Source organism: Sapajus apella, unplaced genomic scaffold (assembly GCF_009761245.1).
Source record: "Sapajus apella isolate SASKATOON/1434 unplaced genomic scaffold, GSC_monkey_1.0 scaffold3, whole genome shotgun sequence".
Taxonomy (NCBI): Eukaryota; Metazoa; Chordata; class Mammalia; order Primates; family Cebidae; genus Sapajus; species Sapajus apella.
In genome coordinates this window covers 47,095,363-47,114,520 of record NW_022436943.1, presented here as the reverse complement: position 1 = coordinate 47,114,520, position 19,158 = coordinate 47,095,363, and the positions used below count along the sequence as shown (strand labels likewise).

The following is a 19,158-nucleotide window of genomic DNA, read 5'->3' as shown; positions in this document are numbered from 1 at the left end:
AGTGGATAGGGGCCAGGGATGCTGTGCTACAGTGCATAGGACAGTCCCCCATAATCAAGAGTATTGGCCCAAAATGTCGGTAGAGTTAAGGATGAGAAGCCTGCTCTAGACAACAAACCACTTGTCGTGAAAGTGTATTGTAAAAACATTCACCTTATACTTCTGACCCCTAATCCCAACTAGTGCTGAAGATATTAGGTGCAATCATTGTACAGGAATCCATGTCCAATCTACTCATGTCATTGTCAAGTAGAAGGTAGTGGCCTGAATTCACCTCCCCATTTGTGTACTAAGCGATTTCTGGTTAATTGCTTTGCGCCTCAGGTTCCTTATCTGTAAAATGGGGATCATAATAGTAACTATCTCATAAGGTTGATGTGCTGTTTGAAAAAAGACCAAACTCATGTAAAGGGCTTTCGAGAGAGTCTGACTCACAACACTAAAAATTGGAAACTTTTGTTATCACTGTTGGCATCATCATTATTACTATTACTTGGCACACAAAGGAATTTAGAGGTTAGCATTTACCTAGACCAGTTTCCAAAGCCTCAGTCATTTGAAGAATAATATGATTTTTAAGTACCACCTAAACTCTCCTTTACTTAAGACTCTTCTTTAAATCGTCACACTGTATAAATCTTTTGTGTCATTCACAGGTTTGATATCTTAATTGTATTTTCCTAAAATACATGAAATAACGCAGTGCTATCAAAGTAAAGTTTTTTGTATGTTGCAACTAAAATCACCTCACATGTGCTTCACTGGCAGACATGCAGCAATTATTGAAGATCGGTGGCATGCAGAGCCTCAGATTTGGAAAGGAACTTAGATGTCCAACCCCTTTCTATTGTATTTTTGCCATTCATTTGGCTGAGCCCACCTCCCTATAAATGCCAAATATTCTCACTCCCAGCCACCTTTGCAACTAACACTCATGTGACCTCAGCTGCATCAGTCAGACATGCCCATGCTTGAGCCTGAATCCGAAGCTGGTGCTGAAAAGAAGCAGGGACTGTGTGAATCTTCCCAGTCCCAACAAGATGAGATCCTGGGGCTGCAGAGACATCCATCCCTGGGCAGCTGAGGTGGCAGTGATTTTTCTCACTTGTCCAATTTGGTGTACGGTTTTTGTGTTCCCGACTCTGAAGTTTCAGACCTGGTTCTATAGCCTTCCCAGAAGTTTGGTGAGAGATCCTATATTGCTTAATAAATCTTTTTCAAAAGTCCTTAATTCAGCCAGCATCAGTTCCTATTGTTTGCAAATGAAACCCCAGCAGATACACTCTTACTTTATAAATGAGGAAACTGAGATCCACAAAAGTTGTGTTCTACACAACATGCCATGGCTAGGTCAGGATTAGAACCCAGGTCAGTGCCTTTTTGACTTTAGCATACTGTATTTCTAGCTTGTTTATGCTGAATCAAACCTTGACAAAATTGAATCTGAAAAAAATTTTGGCTCTTGGAAAAAATACTTTCAATTAACACATAATAATTGTACATAATTTTAGGGTACAGCGTGTTGTTTCAATACATGTATACGTTGTGTCATGATCAATCAGGTAATAGCCATCATCTCAAACATTTGTCATTTCTTTGTGATGACAATATTCAAAATCCTTTTCTAGCTATTTTGAAATATGCATTGTTTGCCATAATCACCCTACTGTGCAATAGAACACCAGAACATATTCCTCCTATCTAGCTGTAACTTCATACCAGTCAGCCAATCTCTCCCCTCTCCCTTCTCCAGCCTCGGATAACCACCGGTCTACTCTTTACTTCTACAGGATGAACTTCTTTAGATCCCACATATAACTGAGGTCATCAGTATTTGTCCTTCTGTTCATGGCTTATTTCACTTAACATAATGTGGGTTCAGTTATGATATTGAAAATAACAGAATCTCATTCTTTTTTATGGCTGAATAGGATTCCATTGTGTATATTTTTTAAATGTATTTATCCATTGATATGGTTTGGCAGTGTCTCCACCCAAATCTTTAATTGTAGCTCCCATAATTCCCTCGTGTCATGGGAGAGACTGGGTAGGAGGTCACTGAATCATGAGGTCAGGTCTTTCCCATGCTGTCCTCATGATAGTGAACAAGTATCAAAAAATCCGACGGTTTTATAAGGAGAGTTCCCCTGAACAAGCTCTCTTGCCTGCCACCATGTACAAGGTGCCTTTCACCTGCTGCCATGATTGTGAGGCCTCCCCAGCCAAGTGGAACTGTGAGTCCATTAAATCTCTCTTTCTTTATAAATTACCCAGTCCTGGGTATGTGTTTATCAGCAGTGTGAGAACAGACTAATACATCCATTGATGGACACTTATGTTGATTTTATATCTTGCCTATTGTGAATAGTGCTGTAATAAACACAGGAGTGCAGATATCTTTTTGGCATACTGATTTCATTTCCTTTGGATATGTATCCACTAGTGGTATTGTTGAATTATATAGTAGTTTTATTTTTAACTTTTTGATGAACCTCCATACTGTTTTCCATAGTGGCTGTACTAATTGACATTCCCATCAACAGTATATAAGATTTTTCCTTTTTCCACATCCTTGCCAGCATTTAATTTTTGTCTTTTTGGTAATAGCTATTCTGACTTGGGTGAGGTTAATATCTCATTGTGGTTTTGACTTGCATTTCCCTGATGATGAATTATGTTGAGCAATTTTTCATATACCTGTTGGCCATTTCCTTTGAGATATGTCTACTCAGATCTTTTGCCCATTTTTTAATCTGATTGTTTTTTTTTGTTTTGCTATTGAGTTGAATTCATTGTGTATTCTAGATATTAACCATTCTGTAGATTGCTTCTTCACTATGTTGATTATTTCCTTTGCTGTGTGAAGCTTCTTAGCTTGATGTAATCTCATGCATCTATTTTTGCTTTTGTTCCCTGTGCTTTTGAGGTCTTATCCAAAAAATCCTTGCCCAGTCCAATGTCATAAAACTTTTCCCCTATGTTTTCTTCTAGTAGTTTATTAGTTTATCGTCTTACATTTAGTTCTTTAATCCATTTGAAGTTAATTTTTTCAGCAGTGAGAGATAGCAATCTAGTTTCATTCTCCTGCATATGGCTATTCAGTTTTCCCAGTAATGTTTATTAAAGAGACTGTCCTTTCCCCATGTGTACTCTTGGCAATGTGTGTGTTGGCTATAAAAATGTGGATTTCTTTTTTAATTTTAAATTTTTATTGATAATAATTGAACCTCTTTATAAGGCACATGTGATATTTTGTTACATGCATTTATTGTGTCATGATTGAATCAGGGTAATAAGGGATATCCATTGCCTCAAACATTTATCACTTCTTTGTGTTGGAAACATTTCAAATCTTCCCTTCTGGCTATTTTGAAGTATTATACAATGAATTATTGTTAATTACTGTCACCCTGCAGTGCTATCAAACACTAGAATTTATTCCCATTATCTAACTGTATTTTTGTACCCATTAGCCAACCTCTCTTGTATGAATTTACTTCTAGATTACCTATTCTGTTCTATTGATCCATGTGACTGTTTTTATGCCAGTGGCAGTGGCCTGTCTGTAGCAGCCGCTGAGGGGGTGCCAGCTGTCATAGGGGTGGCATGGCAGGGGCTATGCACAGAGCTTTGTGGGGCTAGCAGGGGTGGAACGGGGGGAGCCCCACCCCTTACTGAGCTAAAGGGATGGAAGTCCCATGCTCCCTGTCACAGCTGCAGCCATCCAACCAAAGCTTCAGACCTGGGCCTCCCTGTATTCTCAGGGGCCTGGGAAGACCCCCTGCCCCTGCAGGCTTGGAAGTACCTGCCCCCTTTCCCTGGCCTCCCCCAGCTCCCTATACCCACTCTGATTTCAAAGCAAAGTTATGGCCCGGCCTGGGCACTGTCACAACCTGGCTGGGTGTGCATGGACTCAGGGTGGTGCTAACACTCCGGCCTCCTGCTGCCTCAGCCCCCTCTGGACTTTGGGCACTGATGAGCACAGGACAGAGACTGAGGGGGGCTGAAGGCAGATTGGCATGGGGCTACAGGAGCCCCTCTGCATGAACAGCCTGGGTATCAGAGACAACCTGCAGATGGCAACAGGAGGCAGACAGGCTCCTAGGTGGAAAGGGGTGGGTCCCTGGTGAAGCTCCACCTTCAAGTCAGGGCCCACCTGAAGCCTGGGTGCTGGGCTATGAGTTCCAGGTGGAGTCCATGGCCTGGAGTGAGAACTTATGTGCTTTTCCAGGCCTGCCCATGGCTATCCATGGATCAATAAGCATGCACTTCCTCCCTTCTGAGCCCATAAAAACCCCAAACCCAGTCAGACTCTCACAGACAATGAGACAACCTGCCTGCAGAAAGGAGCTACCCACTGTGTGTCTCCTCTCCACCGAGAGCTAGACACTTATAGGGACAACCTGCCTGCAGAAAGGACCTACTGACTTTGGGTCTCCTGAGAGTTGTTCTGTCACTCAACAAAGCTCTTCTCTGCCTTGCTCACTCTCCAGTTGTTTGTGTACTCATTCTTCCTGGATATGGGACAATTAGGACCTGCCAAATAATGGAACTAGAAAGAGCTGTAACACAAACGGGTCTGAAACAGGCCCATGGCTTGCCATGTTGCAGTCACCAAGAAGGACAGAAGAGCTGTAACCCTTTGGGGAGCCCAGACCCAGGGGCTTCCAAGCCAGGGATGTAACACCCTCTTTGGGGCTCTGCAGTTCCTGGCATCTCCAAGCTTCTAGGCACCACATTTCCTGGTCCCCACAGTGGAACCCTTTTGCTGTACACCTGCTCCAGCCTCAGCCTAGCACAGAGACAATGCTTGTGCCAGCACATGGAGCTGCCTGCCCCACCGCAGCTAGCATACTTGCACTCACTCACAGTGGCTGGACCCTGCACTCACTCACACACCCCTTGCTGCTCCATACCTGGCCCACCCTTGAAAGGCATGGGATCCAGGCCAGTAGCAGTCCTGAGTGCAGCCTGCTGGGCCGAGTGAGTGAAACGACACCAGCAGGCCCAAGCAAAACTCAGGCAAAGGTGCACCAGCCACAGAGGTTTCCAGGTGGAAAAATGACATCCTACAGATCCTGTGACACCAATGCCATGCTATTTTGATTACTATTGCTTTGTAGTATATTTTAAAGTCTGATAGTATGAGGCCTCCCATACTTTGTTCTTTTTGTTCAGGATTGCTTTGGCTATTCAGGATCTTTTGTGGTTCCATATGAATTTCAGGATTGTTTTTTCTATTTCTGTGAAAAATGTCATTTGGTAATTTGATAGGATTTGCACTGAATCTGTAGGTCACTTTGGGTAGTATAGACATTTTAACATGTTAATTCTGTGAATTCATGAACACAGGATATCTTTCCATTTATTAGTATCCTCTTAAATTTCTTTCATCAATGTTTTATAGTTTTTATTGTAGAGAACAAATTGTCTTATTGGCCATGTAAACTGAATACAGTGGTTACTATCACTCTCATCTTTGTATTGTATATCTTTGGGATATGTAGACACATTTCTTATAGCTCTTCAAAAGTACCCAATATTGAGAAAATTCCCAAAATTGTAAACCCCAATGCTTGAGAGGCAAGGCATGTCATATAATGTGAATAAGTAACAGTAGCTAGATCAGGGAGCGTTGGGGACTGCGTGAAATTGAGCTCTCATGCTTCATCCAAGTAGGCATCTGCTGCTCAGCCCTTATCATTTGTTTTGTGTAGAAATAAAAGCCAGGTCTTATTTTTCAAGACAAACAATGTTTCTCATTTTTACATAAAAGTGATAAGCAATCAAATAAAGCAAACAAAAAGTTCCCATTGTATGGACCAACCTTAAGGGTTTTATGCCTGTGAGCTAGATTCTATACTCAGTCCTCCTGGGCACAAACTCCAGGGTATTCCTGAATCTTCTCACTTCTCATCTCCTCCTTAGTGGAAGGCTTAATGAAGAGAGAGGTTAAAGCAGCCTTTCTCTTCCCCAGCAGTAATGTAAGCAAGGCTTCAAGACACCACCTCTTCTACTAGCTTTCCAAATCGAAATCTTACTTCCATAGCTCCATGTCCTTGTATTTTTGGTCGTTTTGTTTCATCTTCTTTTATCAACCCCACTCTGCCTGACTGTATCTTACTCTTCCTTATAAACCCTTTTCCAGGATCACCTCCTTCTGGAAAGCTTTCCTGATTGCATCTCCTTCCCCAATCCTCCTCAACTCATTCACCTTAGGTTATGTGTCCCATAGCACCCAGGGATAATATTCCCAACACTTAAAAAACAGTGTCTCAGCCCCAATTCTCTAGAAAAAAAAAAAGATAAAGTCCATGCAAACATATTTACAGGGGTTAAAATCCCAGGGCAGCAAAATTGAGAGAAAGAAAATGAGGCAGGAAAGGACAAATAGCAAATACAGCTCAAGCAAATATTTTGTTACCAAGTAGGCCACAGCCTCTGGAGAAAAGTCAGCTGCTCAGTCCTGTGTAATACATCTCAAGAGGTAATATGAAATCCGTGTACCTCAAAAGAGCCACTTGGGAGAAGGAGCGAGGCATTGATTTCTTGGCTCCTTCTTGTTTTCAACCTCCCATTGGCCAAAATTTGAACTACGGTATGGTAATGCCCCCATACCGGAATAAGTACCCTGGTGCACACAGGCCTAACAGCAGGTTTGCCTACACCATAGCACCTTCCATGTTGTAGGAAATGATGCTTGTACGTCTTTTTCACCAATGATGCAATCAGTGATATCAATAATGACTTTATCATTTACATTGTTAGAATCTGCATAGTGCCCAGAACATAGTAGGCAGGTATGCAGGTAAGTTTGGTTTAATTCAGCAGACATTTACAGGACACCTGGAGGTTACCAAGTGGAATGAAATGCAGAAGAGAGTTAAAATAACTTTGAAATACCAAACCCATCTTTCAACTCAATAGTACAGCTATAGAGAACTTTGCCAATCCAAGATGCACTGACTTCTGGTCCTTACCTCTATTCCAAACACCCTCAGGCACCTTGATTATGGACCACAGGACACCCTCACCTTGGGTGGTTGTCCTATACACAATATCACCAAAGGAAAAATCCAGCAGTGGGTTGGGTGCCATGGCTCAAGCCTGTAATCCCAGCACTTTGGGAAGCTGAGACGGGTGGATCACCTGAGGTCAAGAGTTCGAGACCAGCTTGACCAATATAGAAAAACCGCATCTCTACTAAAAATACAAAATTAGCCAGGTGTGGTGGCGCATGCCTGTCATCCCAGCTGGCCAGGAGGGTGAGGCAGGAGAATTGCTTGAACCCAGAAGGTGAAGTTTGCAGTGAGCCAAGATCATGCCATTGCACTCCAGCATGACCAAAAAGAGCAAAACTCCATCTCAAAAAAAGAAAAAAAATATATATATACATATATATATATGTATATATATATATATCTCCAGCAGCGTAATGATATCTATAACTAGGCCACTGAGGCTTTAATATTTTTGGTGTTAAGCAATGTTCACATGTCTACACAATGCAGCTGAATTTTGTACAAGAAGGTTTTTGCATATCTTCTCAACCAAATAAAAATGTTCATTTTAACTTAATGATCTTTATCACACTAATTAGTTTTAAACAAACTTTGCCTTAATAGGGGTCCTTCTAGCCCCAGAATGCTCCTAATGACACTGAACCAAGAATAAATGAATATCATGAATGTATTTAGCAGAAAAGGAGTCCCTGAGGCTTATCTACATTGTCACAAATAGCAGGATCTCCTTCTTTTTTAAGGCGAACTAACGCCCCATTTTTTATGCACATACATGTATGCCACAGTCTCTTTATCCAGTCATCCATCAATGGATACTTCGTTTTTTCCATATCCTGGCTGTTGATAGTAATGCTGCAATGAACGTGCGAATGCAGATATCACAGAGTGAAATGAGCCAGACAGAGAGAGGAAAATACTGCATGATCTCACTTATGTGTGGAATCTTTTAAAAAGTCAAATACACAGAAACAGGGAGCAGAGCATGGTTACCAGAGGTGAAGGGGTGAAGGGAATGGGGAGACATAGGTCAAATTGTACAAACTTGCAATTACGTAGGATCAATAAGTCTAGAGATCTAATGTACAACAGGAGGGCCACAATTAATAACATCATATTGTATCCTGGAAATTTGCTAAGAAAGTAGATTTTAGGTGCTCTTAACACACACACACACACACACACACACACACACACACACACACAAAGGTAACTGTTAGATGAGATGATGATATGTTAATTTGCTTCACTGTAGTAATCATTTCTCTGGTACATGTAATTCAAAACATAATGTTGTGTACCTTATGTATATAGAATTAAAAAAAAAAGAAAAGGAGGCCAGGCATGGTGGCTCCTGCCTGTAATCCTAGCACTTTGGTAGGCAGAGGCAGGTGGATCACTTGAGATCAGGAGTTTGATACCAGCCTGGCTAACATGGTGAAACTCTGTCTCTACAAAAATACAAATATTAGCCAGGTATAGGGGTGCATGCTTGTAATCCCAGCTACTCGGGAGGCTGAGGCAGAATTGCTTGAACCCAGGAAGCAGAGGTTGCAGTGAGCCAAGATCATGCCACTGCACTCCACCTAGGCAACAGAGCAAGACTCCATCCCCCCGGCTCCCCCAAAAAAGAAAAAGAAGTCCTCATTTACATGGGGATTTTTATATTTGCTAGGAGGAAAAGGGTACCTTTTCAATTTTTTGTTGTGATTTACCTAGGTGTAGATACCATGCCTTTTCAATTTCTTATCCCTGTTCAGCATCCACTGAGCACGGGATTACTTTTTTTGTGTGTGTTTGTTTTCTTAGCTGTCTACTCAACACCTGCTGGGACACAGCACCCAGCTAGGTATCACTGATGGTTTAAGAGGCTTCAGGTTTTCTAACTACTTAACACACACCTCGAACGTAATATGGAAAATCTTTAACTTGCTCTTCTCAGGGAGCTGACAAGCCTATGACTGGGATAAAAAGGAGAATTTTTAAAATAAATTCAGGGAAAGAAAATAAGTCACTGGATCTAAATTATTTGGTTTGTGTGAAAGTAACTGAAATTTTCACCATTATTTTCAATGGCAAAAAGCACAATTACTTTTGTACCAAACTAATAATTTTACTTTCTAGTAATTCTTGATTCCATTTCTCACAAGAATTCCATCCCTAAAAGTAGTCTTGACTTCCAGGAAAGTTTAGGAAGTCTTAGTTATCTGTTAAAAAGTGAAGGCGGCCGGGCGCAGTGGCTCACGCCTGTAAACCCAGCACTTTGGGAGGCCAAGGCAGGCGGATCACAAGGTCAGGAGTTCAAGATCAGCCTGACCAGCACAGTGAAATCCCGTCTCTACTAAAAATACAAAACTTAGCTGGGTGTGGTGGCATCCACCTGTAATCCTAGCTACTCAGGAGGCTGAGGTAAGAGAATTGCTTGAACGGGGAGGCAGAGATTGCCCTGAGCCAAGATAGTGCCACTACGCTCCAGCCTGGTGACAGAGCAAGACTCGTCTCAAAATAAAAAGTGATGGTGACCTTTATCACTTTGCCATTCAGCAGCTACATTTCCCCAGGGCGTGTTAGTCAGCTGATTATTTATTAGCTTCCTGTACTATTAATCATTTATCTGCTATGAGTACACATGACTTAAGCTATTAATACAATTTTCTACAATTTTTACTACCTATTTAAAGATAGTTTGGAAGTATTCATGAGGGCCGAAGCAAACTGAAGAAAAGATTTTCTGGAACTGCACTTCTGGGTCTTTACCTCTGCCATGTGTAGATCATCAAAGTTTAGTCCGACTCCTGAGTGTGGCCCACATGGCCTGGTGACAAATCACTTTCAAAGTGTACCTTCTTGGTAGGAAGTTCAGATCTTGAAGTTGGCCAGTACCGTAGAGCCAAAATATGCGGAATTTCAAAAGATGAGGAAGTCTTATCGTAGGCGTCTTGGTCGTAACGTACCCTCATAAAGTAAAACTTAATTTATAACACTGAACAGGATTTAAGATGCCATTAAAACAATAGCAGTCTAAAAATAGGGATCTTGCATCTTGCTTCTGACACTGCTTTGCCTGGAATCATGAAAAGTCAGAAATGAATTTTTTTTTTTCACATTAAGGAAGGCAACATGAACCTTAAGCAAACTTTTGGAACCAAAACCAAGTTGTTGGTTTTTTTTTAATTGATGTTAGTAAATTTTAATAAGAAAAGACTAGATAAATGCTTCTAGCTAGGATCATAGAATCAGAGTAGCCTTAAGATGGAAGGGAATTTACAAGCAGTCTGGTCTACTCCCCGCTTTAGAGTTATAAAAATGGAAGCCTGTGAAAAGGAAGGGGTTTGCTCAGTCATCATCCAGCTAATTACAGAGAAGCAGAGTCATGTAGTGAGGTAGACAGGGGGACCTAGCGGTCCCTGAGTGACAGCTGTCTGTTCTCCCTCATTCCTATCAGGCTGACTCTGATTCTAATCAAATGTCTTTGCACCTTTTTTTTTTTTTTTTTTTTTACCCAGGCTGCTTTGGCCTCACAAAGTGCTGGGATTATAGGCGTGAGCCACCGCACCCGGCCAAGACCCCATTCTCTACAAAAATATTGTTTGGAAAATCAGCCAGGATTGATGCATGCCTGTAGTCCCAGCTACTTGTGACGTGGGGGACTGAGGCTGGAGGATCAATTGAGCCCAGGAGTTCAAGTCTGCAGAGAGCTACAATTGTGCCACTTCACTCCAGCCTGGGTGACAGTGAGACTGTCTTAAAAAAAAAAAAAGTCCAAAATCAAGGTGTTGGCAGGGCCATGCTCCCTCTGAAACCTGCAGGGGGAAATTCTTTCTCGCCTCTTCCAGGCTTCTTGTGGTTGCTGGCAGTCCTTGGCATCCCCTGGCTTGCAGCTGCAGCATGCCCATCTCCGCCTCCATTGCCACATGGCCTTCTCCCTCTGTGCCTCTGTCTTCATATCACATTTCCCCCTTCTTCTAAGGACGTTCATGCAACCATTCTGTTTTTCATTTTCAGTACAGTATTCAGTAAATTACATGAGATACTCAACACTTCATTATAAAATAGGCTTTGTTAGATGATTTTGCCCATCTATACACTGATATAAGTGTTCTGAGCATGTTTAAGGTAGGCTAGGCTAGGTTATGATGTTCAGTAAATTAGGTGTGTCCAGTGCATTTCCAACTTAATGGTATTTTCAATTTATGATGAGTTTAACAGATGTAGCGGCATCATATCGTAAGTTGAGGAACATCCTGTAGTATGTGATCTCATCCCACCATCCTTTCTACTAACTAGCAGGCTGATGTTGGGTGAGATATGGTAGCTTTCCAGGACTGGAGTTTCCTAATCTATAGAATGAGGAAGTTGGTCCAAGTGATTTGTCTCTTCTGGTCCCACTTGTCCATTTACATGTTCTCCATCTTTCATACCTTTCCAGTTGTCACAATTAAGCTCATAGCATTGCAACTTCAAATTTTACAGACTTCTTTTTTTTTTTTTTGAGACAGAGTCTTACTCTGTAGCCCAGGCTCAAGTGTAGTGGCGCAATCTTGGCTCACTGCAACCTCCACCTCCTGGATTCAAGTGATTCTCCTGCCTCAGCCTTCCAAGTAACTGGGATTACAGGCGCATACCACCATGCCCAGCTAATTTTTATATTTTTAGTAGAGACGGGGTTTTACCATATTGGCCAGGCTGGTCTTGAACTCCTGACCTCGTGATCTGCCCGCCTCAGCCTCCCAAAGGGCTAGGATTACAGGTATGAGCCACCTCGCCCAGCCAGATTTTACAGACTTTTAAGACCCAGGAGTACCGCAGAAGTTCATAAACTCCTGGTCTGCCAATAGAGCCCTTCGTAAAAGGAAGGTGGGAAAGACAGAAGGTCTCCCACCTTTCAAGGGGAGTGGGGCGCCATTGGCTTGAGGACTGGACAATTCTTTGTTGTGTGGGACCGTCCCATGCAGTGCAGGATGTTTATTACCCCTGGGTTGGGCTCCAATCCCCACTCAATCACGCATTCTGGCCACCCAGACACTCCCACACACATTGCCAACTGCCCTCTTAGTGGGCAACATCATGACTTTGAGAACCAAAAACCAAGAGATGTAAAAAGTAGATGTAGCCCAGTCGACTAGAGGAACTTATTACACAGCACCTGTTATAATTTATAATCGCTAAATATTTACAATAATACAAAAAACCCTCCCACCCGTCTTGTGCCCTCTCTTCACCCAGATTGGGTCTTCTCATTCTTCCCTCCCAGATGGTTTTCCTCCTTCTCCCCTCTGGGCCTCCAAGCATTACATCCTTCCAGAAATTGCCTGAGGTCATGGGAATGTCCCTTCCTTCCCCACTGCTGCTGTTGATGGTAATTATCCCAGCCACTTTCCCAATTACCCATTCACCTCGGGAAGGAGAAAAGGAGGGACACTAGGGATAGCTCCATCTGTGTCAAATCAAAATATGACTATGACCAAGTCTAAATAATCAAGAGGTGCCTATGCTGGTGGCGATGTCAAAAAGTAAAAAGACACTTCCGCTTCTCAGCTGTCTAGCTTGCATCTCCCTGGAACCATAAACTGTATCTCTTCTTTAACCAGGCATTTCTTGTGCTCAGTAACTCAGCACCCTTGAACAGCACTTATCTCTACAGTCAGCATTGCACATCAAATTGCCCTGCCCCTCTTGACCTTTGAGACGTCACTGATCAGGAGTTCCTGGCAGGTGTGGTTAGTGACACAGAGGTGTGGCAGAGAGGACATGGCCCTGAGAAGTCTGGGCTGGCAAAAGGAGACAGTGGACAATAAAACAAAAACTCAACACTAAAGAAAAAGTAAGTGAGTGTTTGAAGCAGTAGTCATTAACCTACACCTCCTTGTCTTCTCCCCCATTCTGCTGTCAATTCCTGGAGGAAGGAGTTTGTCTTGTTCACCACTGTATTTCCACACCTGCCACCCTGTGTGGCACCCAATAGTCTCCAGTCTCATTGGCATCTATTATGTTCTCCAATTCACAAAGCTCTTTCCTATTTTGAGCCTTAGCACAAGCTAAGAACATCCGATTTGGAGCACTTTCTCATTTTAAATGATGAACTCCTTCTTACCTTTTAATTCACAGCTTCAATGTGAGCTCCTTAAAGAGCCCTAACTCCATTTAAAGCAAAGTACGCACACACACACACACACACACACACACACACACGGGTCAGTTTATTCTAGCGTCCTGCTTATCCTCTCCATAGCCCATATGACAATTTATAATTACTTATTTGTTTGTTTCCTATGTAGAAATTTGACTGCAAGTTCTAGGAAAGGAAAATTCATATCCATCCTGTCCATCTTTCCAGCATTTAGCATATCCAAAGCACTCAATAATTAAAAGAAAAAAATAATAAATACATAAAATCAGAATTTAATAAACCCTATACAAAATTTTACATGGGAAATTAGCTTTATGTTATATGGGAATTTAGCTTTAAATAAAAGTGGCATCTTAGACCAATAGAGGAAAAGTATATTATCCAATATTCATCTAGGTTTCACTGAATAACAAAAACTAAGCTGACTCCTTTTGATATAGTTTGGATGCATGTCCCCGCCCTATCTCCTGCTGAAATGTAATTCTCAATACTGGATGTTGGGCCTGGCAGGAGGTGTTGGATCACGGGGGCAGATACCTCATGAATGGCTTGGTGCCATCCCTTTGGTGATAAGAGAGCTCTTACGCTGAGTTCACACAAGCTTTGGTTGTTGAGAAATGTGTGGCACCTCTGTGCTTCCTCTCTTGCTCCTGCTCTTTCCAGGTGACATACTGGTTCTCCATTGCCTTCTGCCATGATTGTAAGCTCCCTGAGACCCTCCAGAAGGAGATGCTGACACCAAGCTTCCTGTACAGTGCAGAACCATATTCCAAAATAAAACCCCTTTTCCTTATAATCTACCCAGCCTCAGGTATTTCTTTATAGCTATAGAAGAACAGCCTAACACACCCTTCCTTCCTTAATCTAAATCAAAATCAATTCCAAATGAATCAAAGATGTAAGCCTTAAAAAAATTAAGCCATTAAAAGAACTTGAAGGAACACTTGTATAAGAAATTTAAGCACCTTAATGCTGAAATGGTTTTTCTAAGCAAGTCAAAGAATAAAAGATTGATATAGTTGAATACATCAGAGCTAATACTTTCTTCACACATATACCCTCAAAACATAAACAAGGACAAAAGATAACAAGCTGTGGAAAAATAATTGTCACACTTCACAAAAGCCTAGATTTGATGACAAATAAAGTGTTTTATAAACAAATAATGAAAATACTAATAATTCAACAGAAAAATAAAGGACACAAGCAAACCACAGGAAAAAAAATCACACAAATGATTTTAAAAAATGGGAAAAATTTCAAGGATATCAAATAAAAGAAATGTAAATTTAATAAAATACCATAGTTTTATCTTTGAAATTGGCAGACGTGAAAAAGTTTGAAAATATTTAGTGTTAGCCAATATGTGGGGAAAAGTACACTGGTATATTAATAAAGTAAGAGTGAAATTTTCATCTTTTGAAAGTCAGCCTCATGGATCAGCTGGCCTTTGAGAGTGGTCCAGCATTTTATGTCGGTGTGGAGGACACCTTGGCAACATCTATTGGAATTTTCAGTGCACATAGCCTTTAGCCAGTAACTCTATTTTAAGTTTTTATTCTACAGATGAGAAAGCATAAGTGAAGATGTATATGAAAGATTCACGCAAAAGACCAAAAACAATCTAAATGACCTTTAATGGTGGACTGACGAAATAAGCTTCGGTTCATATCCATAACAGATTACTACATAGCCGCAGAAAAATAAATGTGCCAATGTCATATATCTCTTTAGTATATGAAACGTACAAGCCATGAGACCACTATATTAAGTGAAACAAGCCAGGCACAAAAAGACAAATATCACATGTTCTCCCTTATATGTGGGAGCTAAAAAAGTTGATCACATGAAAGTAGAGATGGGGTAGATGGAGAACAGACACCGGGCAGGGTGAGTTGTGGGGGTGAGGGGGAAGAAGACACATGAGTGAAAGGGTACAAACACACATTAAGATGGAAGGAATAAATTCAATGTTGGATAGTAGAGGAGGGTGGCTGTACTTAACAGAAATCTGTTGTACTCAGGTGAACCCCTCAATACCCTGACTTGATCAGTACTCATTATATACATGTAACAAAATGTCTTATGCTCCCTATAAATTTGTACAAATAAAAAAAGGAACATGTTATAATAACCTTCTCAGAAATAGAGGAAAGAAAAGAAAAGGCATGGAAGAGAATGCATTGTACAAATCCACTTGATGAGGGAAAAAAGACAAGTCAGATAAAGATAAACAGAGAGATAGGTAACTAGACAGACAGACATGGATGAATATGCATGGACCACTTCTAGAAGGACTCACAGAAAACCTCTGAGGAAGGGATAAAAGGTATGCAGATTGACTTTTCATGGGACCTTTTTGTATTATTAGAGACACATTTACCATCTGCACATATTACTTTTTAAATTAAAAACTCAGTAAAATTTTTAAAATGATCTAGCATAATGCAATGTAGCCTCCAAAAAATTCTCTGTAATAATAATAACAATGTTAGTTAAAAAAAAAATAGTAAGATTTTTCTATCTGGTTAATGCTGTCATTATTAAAAGGCATAATATTTTAAACAAACACCCAAAATATGAAAGAATAACTCTCTCAACAATTCAGAAGTGAGGCAGATTTAGTCTTTTAGGCAATAAGAAGCTATTCAACTTTAAAAGCCTAAACTTTATTTATTTAGAAGTATATTATTTTAAAAACGTGGCTACCAAGGAAACTTGGGCAGTCTAAGTTCATCTGCAGCCAGAGCCACTCCCTACCCATCCCCAACAATGTATTCAAATTCAATGCCATAAGTTACTTATTAAAGACAAGAGATATTATGCCCTGGGAAAACCATTGTAAACTTTGCCTGTAGGAGAGCTAATCTCTTAATAAAATACAGAAAAACCATCTCAGAAAAAGGAAAATGGGCAATCGTCATGTAAGTATTCATTGCCTTTGGGAATTGGCTTTAATTTTGGTTAGCATGTGGAAGAATTTAAATTATAAAATCATGACTGATACTTGTATACTTTATCATTATGATTACCCTGTAATATTGGTTTTAGAAACAGCATACCATGCTTTTAAAATGTATTGAGGCCAGGCGCAGTGGCTCACACCTGTAATCCCAGCACTTTGGGAGGCCAGCTAAAAATACATACATATATATATATATATATATATAAATAATATAAAATATATTGTATAAATATAAAATATATATATATATAAAATATAAATATATATATATATATATATATATATATATACAAAAATTAGCCAGGCTTGGTGGCACATGACTGTAGTCCCAGCTACTCAGGAGGCTGAGGCAGGAGAATCATTTTAACCTAGGAGGCGGAAGTTGCAATGAGCTGAGATTGCACCACTGCACTTCAGCATGGGCTACAAGAGTGAAACTCTGTCTCAAAAAAAAAAAAAAAAAGTGCATTGGGAATATATTTTTCCCTCATTGGCCAAAAGTCTCTTAAGAGGGCTAAAGAGAAAAAAGTATATATAATAAGGCAGTAAATAGCACCTTGCAGAGAGCAAATGGTTAATATGTACCTGTAGAATGTATAACTAAAGCTGTTAGTTGGTAGCAAATTTGTATAAAACTTCATAAACTGAGCAAAATCAGAGTTATGTGGGAAAGTTAGGTTCATGTTGCAAATATTAATAGACCAAGGTAAATACTCCTATAAATCCATACAACTTGGATTTAAAGGTGAAAATATTCCAGTATTATTTCTAAACATCCAGATATTTGCAAATATCCATGGAATGGACTTAATATGTTTAGGCTCCTGAATGGTGTGTCTATAAGTTGTTAATGACTAAAAGCTGACTAAAACACTACTTTTTGGAACCAACTACACACAAGACAGATCAGAATTGAATCCTGATTTTTTTTTTTTTGCATTGAAGTATATCTAAAGCTATTCCAATACAAATCTTTAAAAGGTTTTACACACCTGCTGTAACTTCCCACAGCAAGAATGATACATTTTGTGCACACTACGGGCAGAGAATAAAACTCTAAAATGCTCTGAAAACTGTTACTTTGTCTATACAGTTTTTCCTTTGCTATATATTAAAGCTGCACTCAGATGTTTACAACGTACAAATATAGTCTTAGAAAAGGCATTGTTTTTTAAGTTATCTACAAATAGCATTTTAATATTAGAAGAGATTATGAACCATCCATTCAGTGTATCTTTCAGAGAAACTGAAGCCTACTTTTCAAATACTTCTGATAGATGCAGAGGACCCCAGGAATAATAATTGGCCCCTACCCTCACAGCTGAGGAGGACAATTTTGTCTTTTGAAAGTCAACCCCAGGGGGCAGCTGGCCTTTAGAAAGAGACCAGCATTTTTATTTATTTATTTATTTTTAATCCTCAGAGCCAGTCGTATACCCTCTCAGAAGGCAGTCAGCAGTTGCCCAAAGGGGACACCCAACCCTCGACAGCCGTGCAGCCTCTCAGCCACCCATCAGGAAATGGAGAGCCAGAGGCCCCACAGCCTGTAAGCACTTTATTTTCCCTCCAAATCGTAGGTATGACCTCTGCTCTCTCATGGGTGCAATGTAAGTCCCCAGTGACCTGTCATGCTGGAGCCTCCAACAGCCACCAGCCATCATCAGGCATGATTTCCAAGCAGGGAAATTTTTCCCTGCAAAATGTTCATTACTGTATTTGCAGGTAATGTAAAAATGAAATCTTACCTATGGGCTTTGTTTCTGTTCCCAACAGTGTCTCATTAACAACCTCTTGAAATCGAGCACATGAGGCTAGACCAGGGCCACCATGACATTTCAGAAAATAGGAAAGGAACTTAACATGTGCCTGAGGAATGAATAAATGCTAAAAAGTAAATACAAAATATTTTCAAAGAACCAAAAATTATCCCAGTAATGGCTTCACTTATTTGCCTTAGAAAGTTACTAGTGCAACTTACTAAAGACTATGTACAGACATAAAACTAGAATGCTGGTGGTTTTGAAACAACTATACAACCAAAACAAACATATAAATTAAATGATAATAAAATACAAGTCAATGCTGTTTAAATGTAAGTTATCAACATAGTATAATAGACAATATTATTTTGTTGAGATTAAATGGCTGTGCTCAACATGAAACGGTCCCAGTCGCTATAATGCTGGGATTTTGGAGTTTTTTTGGGTTTTTGTTTTGTTTTGTTTTCTGAGTCACAGCAAATCTAAAATATGATGTGGTATGTGACCTCTGAGTTCCTCTATCATATTTCTCTTATTGAACCAACTGAGAAATTTGTTTGTAAGTCTCCCTGTAATGCTGTGGGACCTTCTTTTGGCTCACACACGTGATGTTTCTATTAAACCTCCCTCTGTTCTCTCTTCTTTCATCATTAGCTGCAATAATTGAAGTATGGCTATTTGGCATATAAACAATCATAAACACAAACAGAAATGCAGACATTGAAATCATGAGCCAAGACTTATTCATCTTGAAAATTTAGTATGCTTTATATTAATTTTTAAGTTGTTATCAGCATGAAATACACTATTTCAAAAGACTCCTAGAAAAGTTTTGATTCCCCAAGAATATGTCCACAGACCAGGGCCCATGATAACTGACAAATATTATCACAGAGCCGGTAGAATATTGGCCAGGAAATTGCATTTTTCAAGGTACTGTCATCTAAAATCGTAACCAATCCTGAAACAAAAATTACTTTTGTGCTATCCTCTAACCTTTGGTCACTATTAATGATTTTTCTGAACTGAAGACCTAGTGTTTGTGAGTAATCTATTTGGAGCAGCAGTAACCAAGATACTGGGTCATTATCATTCACCAAATCACACAATTTTCAAAGAATTTCCTTATCCTGGAGGACATGTCCTTGTGTTCAATGAGCTTTGCAGATGGAGTGTACCTAGAGAGAAAGACCAGATCAGTGGAAAAATCTGCTTAGGTTTAGCTAGATGACTCTTCCACTGTCTGAGTTGTTCTAACAAGAATCACTATCTAGAGAAAAATAG

General features: G+C 40.2%; 1 protein-coding gene across 2 annotated transcripts in view; it reads left to right on the top strand.

Moving 5' to 3' along the window:
- Positions 1–15,966: 15,966 nt before the first annotated feature.
- Positions 15,967–19,158, top strand: part of ANXA13 (annexin A13) — a 56,860-nt gene continuing 53,668 nt past the window's right edge. The window contains exons 1-2 of one of the 2 annotated variants that reach the window (XM_032253117.1): positions 15,967–16,073; positions 17,538–17,660. In XM_032253117.1, the coding sequence (XP_032109008.1) occupies positions 16,059–16,073; positions 17,538–17,660 (138 nt within the window). In that variant the 5' untranslated portion in view covers positions 15,967–16,058. The remainder of the gene's footprint in view (positions 16,074–17,537; positions 17,661–19,158) is intronic. The other variant, XM_032253120.1, reaches the window with a different exon arrangement.